This window comes from Nansenia antarctica (assembly GCF_963989245.1).
Source record: "Nansenia antarctica genome assembly, chromosome: 14".
NCBI classification, from domain to species: domain Eukaryota; kingdom Metazoa; phylum Chordata; class Actinopteri; order Argentiniformes; family Microstomatidae; genus Nansenia; species Nansenia antarctica.
The window spans coordinates 30,557,284-30,564,639 of record NC_137684.1 but is presented as its reverse complement, the minus strand read 5'-3'; the positions used below and the strand labels follow the sequence as shown (position 1 = coordinate 30,564,639).

At 51.8% G+C, this 7,356-nt stretch overlaps 1 protein-coding gene across 1 annotated transcript in view; it reads left to right on the top strand.

Annotated features, from left to right (window-relative positions):
- wnt2 (wingless-type MMTV integration site family member 2) overlaps positions 1–7,081 on the top strand; it is a gene marked incomplete at both ends in the record, with an annotated part of 11,660 nt that extends 4,579 nt beyond the window's left edge. The window contains 3 exons of the mRNA XM_080544879.1: positions 473–750; positions 2,034–2,298; positions 6,876–7,081. Of these exons, the coding sequence (XP_080401005.1) occupies positions 473–750; positions 2,034–2,298; positions 6,876–7,081 (749 nt within the window). The remainder of the gene's footprint in view (positions 1–472; positions 751–2,033; positions 2,299–6,875) is intronic.
- Positions 7,082–7,356: the final 275 nt, after the last annotated feature.

The following is a 7,356-nucleotide window of genomic DNA, read 5'->3' as shown; positions in this document are numbered from 1 at the left end:
CGTGGAAATCAATGAAGCTGGAACCAAAAAAATGCCAATTCGCTGCCCCCGGGAGAAATTATTGGCGAACGAAGCTACGACAGGATGACAAAAGAGTACTTTTTTGGGGGGGAGGGGGGGGGGGGGTGTATCTCATCATTATTCTCTTATTCTTATTGGATATTTCATATGCATCATCATACATACAGTGCAGTACGCCTAGTAGCAGCACACTGATGATGACAGTACATGCATGTATTTTTAAAATTAAAACGTTTTTGTAAAAAATATCATGATTTGGCGGCCCGCTCGCAGTACTCTCGCGGACCACCAGAGGGCCGCGGCCCATAGGTTGCGAATCGCTGGCTTAATTCACACAACAGCGCCATCTGCTGGCGGTGCTGGCCCTGAATGAAACGTAACGCCACTGGCGTCGGTTGTTTGTTTGTTCCACTGTTGACTCCTCTAACCCGTTCTTCTTTCCTCCTTCCAGGCAGTCGTGAAGCGGCCTTCGTGTACGCCATCTCCTCGGCGGGGGTGGTCTACACCCTGGCCCGCGCCTGCAGCCAGGGCGAGCTGGACTCGTGCTCCTGCGACCCCACCAAGAAGGGCTCGTCACGGGACGCCAAGGGCCTGTTCGACTGGGGTGGCTGCAGCGACCACGTGGAGCACGCCATGCGCTTCAGCCAGGCCTTCATCGACGCCAAGGAGCGCAAGGAGAGGGACGCCCGGGCGCTCATGAACCTCCACAACAACCGCGCCGGCCGGAAGGTGAGGGGGGGGGGGGGGGGGGTTTGGGTTTTGGGGGCGGCTGTGTCTCAGGAGGTAGAGGCTGTGTCTCAGGAGGTAGAGGTTGTGTCTCAGGAGGTAGAGGCTGTGTCTCAGGAGGTAGAGGCTGGTGGAGGTAGAGGCTGTGGCTCAGGAGGTAGAGGCTGTGTCTCAGGAGGTAGAGGTTGTGTCTCAGGAGGTAGAGGCTGTGTCTCAGGAGGTAGAGGCTGTGTCTCAGGAGGTAGAGGCTGTGTCTCAGGAGGTAGAGGTTGTGTCTCAGGAGGTAGAGGCTGTGTCTCAGGAGGTAGAGGCTGTGTCTCAGGAGGTAGAGGTTGTGTCTCAGGAGGTAGAGGCTGTGTCTCAGGAGGTAGAGGCTGTGTCTCAGGAGGTAGAGGCTGTGTCTCAGGAGGTAGAGGCTGTGTCTCAGGAGGTAGAGGCTGTGTCTCAGGAGGTAGAGGCTGTGTCTCAGGAGGTAGAGGCTGTGTCTCAGGAGGTAGAGGTTGTGTCTCAGGAGGTAGAGGCTGTGTCTCAGGAGGTAGAGGCTGTGGCTCAGGAGGTAGAGTCGCCGTCTAATGATCACAAGGTTGGCAGATCGGCGGTTCGAGCCCCGGCTGGCCACATGTTGAAGTGTCCTTGGGCAAGACACTGACTGAACCCTAAATTGCTCCCAGTGAGCGGGCCGGTGCCTTGCATGGTAGCTTGCCGCCATTGGTGTGTGAATGTGTGTGTGAATGGGTGAATGAGAGGCCGTTGTAAAGCGCTTTGGAGCAGCTTTGGTGCAGCAAAAAAGGTGCTATATAAGTGCAGTCCATTTACCATTAGAGTAAGTTCCGATTTTGGTTTTTAAAAAACCAAGTCTCACAGATTTCGCTTGGTTTTTGACAACGCGTGTGAATCTTACGGACACCGACCATTGCCACCACACACTCACACAGGAACAGCTGTGCCTTTTTACCTACTAAAAGAGCCGCATCTCTTTAGAATGTAAACCTGCTATTTACACACAACGACCACTAGTTGGCCGCTTGTAAATTAGCCTGCTTCCTACACAGAAAAACGGCAAAATAGCTTCATACTAGCTTATCCTGAAGTGATTTAGAAAATGTAAGGATACTGGGTGGTAGAACGCACATATCTAGGAAAGGTCATGAAAGGAGGGTCCTGAAATGTTATTGAGTGCAAAGATATGACATGTTTTTTTACTCACAGTATGTCAAATGACCCCTCATGGCTGTTCTAGTGTTAAAACAACAACATTCATGTCTCCCCCCCTGCCCCCCCCCCAGGCGGTGAAGCGCTTCATGTCCCTGGAGTGTAAGTGTCATGGCGTCAGCGGGTCGTGCAGCGTGCGTACCTGCTGGCTCGCCATGGCCGACTTCCGCCGCACGGGGGACCACCTGCGCCGGCGCTACAACGGGGCGGTCCAGGTGGCCGTCAACCAGTACGGCACGGGCTTCACCGCCGCGCACGCCAACTTCAAGAGGCCCAGCAAGAACGACCTGGTGTACTTCGAGGACTCACCCGACTACTGCATCCGAGACCAGGAGTCTGGTGAGCTAGGAAGCTTCTAGAAGTCTTTTATTACCCATCAGTGTTGAATTGTGTCTTTATTTAAAGGGATAGTTGACTGTTTTATAATAATAATAATAATACACTAGACAGGTACAATTCCTGTGGAACATGTGAAGTGTGCTTGACCCCCCCCGGGTCACTCCATTGCATCCCCCGGCGAAGACCGTGTCTCTCTCACCCAGGGGCCGAGCTAACTAGCACTAAACCCAGGTCTAATGTGGTGCAGGCTTTTGTTTAAGCCCAACACTACCACAGATGATTCCAAACCTTGACTAGTTGCGTCTGGTGTGGTTGTGTTTGGGCGGGGTGGTCTCCTGGACTAGGACTGAAGAACACTGCTCACTGTCGCATGTCTGTCTGGCCCCATAGACCAATAGTAGACCAATGTACAGTGAGCATAATATCTTCAGTGTGGTCGAATGTGACCTGTCTATCGTACGTTAGTGTCTCTCTCTCTCTCTTTCTCTGCACTGAGTAAGGCCAGGTGTAGAGTGTGAGAGAGACAGTGTAGAGTGTGTGTGTGTGTGTGTGTAGTGTGTAGAGTGTGTGTGTGTGTGTGTGTGTGTGTAGAGTGTGTAGTGTGTAGAGTGTGTAGTGTGTAGAGTGTGTGTGTAGAGTGTGTAGTGTGTAGAGTGTGTAGTGTGTAGAGTGTGTGTGTAGAGTGTGTAGTGTGTAGAGTGTGTAGTGTGTGTGTAGTGTGTGAGAGAGACACCGTAGAGTGTGTGTGTAGAGTGTGTGTGTGTGTGTGAGTGTGTGAGAGAGACAGTGATGGCTGTCTGGTAGCAGAGGATCTGAGGCGATCGGGTGTCGGCCAGTTTAAGGCCCATTACACACTACTGTTACACACTTCTGTGGGCTGAAACTTAAGCCGCTGTGCACCACTATAAATTATCCCTGTTGGAGCGCAGACATACACACACACACACACACACACACAGACCGACAGACAGACACACACAGACAGACACACATGCACGCAGACAGACAGACAGACACACACACACACACACACACACACTCTTTACAAGTGTCCTCCTCTCCTCCTCCTTCTGTAGTAATACTGGATGGCACATTCATTGTGATGCATCAGGAACGCACTGAGGACTGGGATCAAATGTGTGTGCCTGCCACCTTTACACCTAACCTTTACACCTAACCCTAACCCTGGACCTAAACCTCTATTACCCCTAAACCTGTACCTAAAACCTCCATCCTTTACTCTCTCAACCTTCTGTCCATGACCCCTAACCCTGTACCCCTAAACCTCTATTACCCCTAAACCTCTATTACCCCTAACCCTCTATTACCCCTAACCCTGTACCTGAAACCTCCAACCTTGTCAGAAACCATTCAGTGACGGTCCAGAAGACGACCTGATGGTGGTCTGTGGACTCGGAGCCTCTCCTGAGAACATCTTTCCTCAGGGCTGGTTCCTGTCATCTGGGACGACACACACACACACGCACACGCACACGCACACGCACAGACACACACACACACGCACACGCACACGCACAGACACACACACACGCACACACACACGCACACACGCACACGCACACACACAGACACACACACACATAAAAATACAGATAGACAGACACATACACGAGTGCGCACACACGCACACACCCTACACGCACACACCTAGAGACTGGTTCCTGTCATCTGGGACGACACACACACACAAACACGCACACATACACGCACACACACAGACACACACACATAAAAATACAGATAGACAGACACATACACGAGTGCGCACACACGCACACACCCTACACGCACACACCTAGAGACTGGTTCCAGTCATCAGGGATGACACACACACACTTTTCTCACACACACACACACACACACACACACACACAGCCCACAGAACCAGCCAGACACGGAACCTCTTGTGCCTCTCAGAAGTGTGAAATCAATTTCCCCCGGCCCCACCGCGGCTCAGGTGCTAAACTCATCTCTCGGCGCCCCCTCATCTTAATTCAATAAGCAGGCGCCAGGAGAGAGGGAGGGAGGGAGGGTGGGGGAGGGAGGGAGAGAGGGAGGGGAGGAGTCTGGACGTGATGTCACCCCTAGCAGCACAGCATACCTACGGCTGACGGACGGGCGCGTTGCCGAGAGAGGCCCAGACACATCACCTGGTCTGTCTGTCTGTCTGTCTGTCTGCCTGTCTGCCTGTCTGCCTGTCTGCCTGTCTCTGTCTGTCTGCCTGTCTCTGTCGGTCGGTCGGTCGGTCGGTCGGTCGGTCGGTCGGTCGGTCGGTCGGTCGGTCTGTCTGTCTGTCTGTCTGTCTGTCTGTCTGTCGGTCGGTCTGTCTGTCTGTCTGTCTGTCTGTCTGTCTGTCTGTCTGTCTGTCTGTCTGTCTGTCTGTCTGTCTGTCTGTCTGTCTGTCTGTCTGTCTGTCTGTCTGTCTGTCTGTCTGTCTGTCTGTCTGTCTGTCTGTCTGTCTGTCTGTCTGTCTGTCTGTCTGTCTGTCTGTCTGTCTGTCTGTCTGTCTGTCTGTCTGTCTGTCTGTCTGTCTGTCTGTCTGTCTGTCTGTCTGTCTGTCTGTCTGTCTGTCTGTCTGTCTGTCTGTCTGTCTGTCTGTCTGTCTGTCTGTCTGTCTGTCTGTCTGTCTGTCTGTCTGTCTGTCTGTCTGTCTGTCTGTCTGTCTGTCTGTCTGTCTGTCTGTCTGTCTGTCACAGCAGAGAACACACGAGGCAGACGGGTCATAGAAATACAGCGTCTAAATAGAACAGATAGGGGGTGGATTTCAACACGGGAGGCAGATGGAGACTAGAGAGAGCAGGGAGGCCATAGAAATAGAGTCTAGAACAGTCAGAGAGGCCATAGAAATAGAGTCTAGAACAGTCAGAGAGGCCATAGAAATAGAGTCTAGAACAGTCGGAGAGGCCATAGAAATAGAGTCTAGAACAGTCAGAGAGGCCATAGAAATAGAGTCTAGAACAGTCAGAGAGGCCATAGAAATAGAGTCTAGAACAGTCGGAGAGGCCATAGAAATAGAGTCTAGAACAGTCGGAGAGGCCATAGAAATAGAGTCTAGAACAGTCAGAGAGGCCATAGAAATAGAGTCTAGAACAGTCAGAGAGGCCATAGAAATAGAGTCTAGAACAGTCGGAGAGGCCATAGAAATAGAGTCTAGAACAGTCGGAGAGGCCATAGAAATAGAGTCTAGAACTGTCAGAGAGGCCATAGAAATAGAGTCTAGAACAGTCAGGGAGGCCATAGAAATAGAGTCTAGAACAGTCAGAGAGGCCATAGAAATAGAGTCTAGAACAGTCAGAGAGGCCATAGAAATAGAGTCTAGAACAGTCGGAGAGGCCATAGAAATAGAGTCTAGAACAGTCGGAGAGGCCATAGAAATAGAGTCTAGAACAGTCGGAGAGGCCATAGAAATAGAGTCTAGAACAGTCAGAGAGGCCATAGAAATAGAGTCTTGAACAGTCAGAGAGGCCATAGAAATAGAGTCTAGAACAGTCAGGGGAGTTCGGGGGTCGAGGAGGAGGGAGAGAGAGAGACGGAGCGCAGAGAGAGAGGGGCCGTAGTAACAGTGGCGAGGTAAGGTAAGGTAAGAGAAGTATGGAGATAAGTAGATTAGGCATTCAGCTCCAGGCAGTGAGCACTTAAACTCAGTAGATCTCCTCAGTTTGTGCTGTTATAAAACAGCATCTGATGCTCCAAAAATACCCACAACCACAACACAAGTATTTGAATGCTAAACGTATGATGTCATCGTATGACAGGCAGACAGTAGTACAACGAGCCAGACGTCCTTGCGCAATGTCCTCCCTTGAGACGCAGGAGTGTGTGTGTGTGTGTGTGTGTGTGTGTGTGTGTGTGTGTGTGTGTGTGTCAGTGAGACAGCAGTTTCCGAGCAGGGTGTGTCTCCCCCGGTAGACTGAAGGCTCCTATAAAATGAGCACCTGATGAAGAGGCAGAGCACCAGATGATAGTTCCTCTCATCAATCTCTCATCTCTCCTGCATTCATCCTCTTATCCTCCTCCACCCCTCCCTCCCTCCCTCCCTCCCTCCCTCCCTCCCTCCCTCCAGTGTAGATCTAGCACACCGTACTGGCACCTTGACAATACCTGTAGTAGGTTAGTAGTGGGACTTTGAGAGCAGTATTTCTACTCGTTTGTTGGCTGAAGTCTGAATGTGGTTCCAAACCAAAATGGTTTTAAATACAAAACACTAGCTGGCGGGGGGGGGGGGGGGGTCCCTGTAAAGTTAGTTTGGGCAACTCACCAAAGGAATACATTCAGTGTGTGTGTGTGTAGTTGACCCTCTCTCTGTGTGTGTCTCATGTGGTAGCAGTGTTCCACGAGGTGTGTGTGTGTGTGTGTGTGTAGTTGACCCTCTCTCTGTGTGTGTGTCTCATGTGGTAGCAGTGTGTGTGTGTGTGTGTGTGTGTGTGTAGTTGACCCTCTCTCTGTGTGTGTCTCATGTGGTAGCAGTGTTCCACAAGGTGTCAGTGTGTGTGTGTAAAAAAGTAATAATATTTCAAAACAAAACAACAGGAAAAAAACTTTTCATCTCCCCCCAGGCTCCGTGGGGACGGGCGGCCGCGTGTGCAACCGGACGTCCCGCGGCGTGGACAGCTGCGAGGTGATGTGCTGCGGCCGGGGCTACGACACGTCGCGGGTCAGCCGCACCACCAAGTGCGAGTGCAAGTTCCACTGGTGCTGCGCCGTGCACTGCCGCGACTGCCAACACCAGGTGGACGTGCACACCTGCAAGACCCAGACGTGACGCGGCCAGCCCAACCCTCCTCTAACACCCCACCCGGAGGACTCCTCTAACACACCACCACCCCAGAGGCCGGCGGACTAGAAGACCAAAACACTTCACGGCTTTCGCTTTCCTGAAGATGTAGCTTAAGCAAGCCAAGGGCCTGTCCAGAACCACACCTCCCTCCCCAACACCTCTACACTCCGTAGACCGTATCTGTGAGGCTGGGTTGGATCAGTAATAAGCATAAGCAGATTGTATTAGAATGATTGGATGAGAAAGACAATCGTCACTCC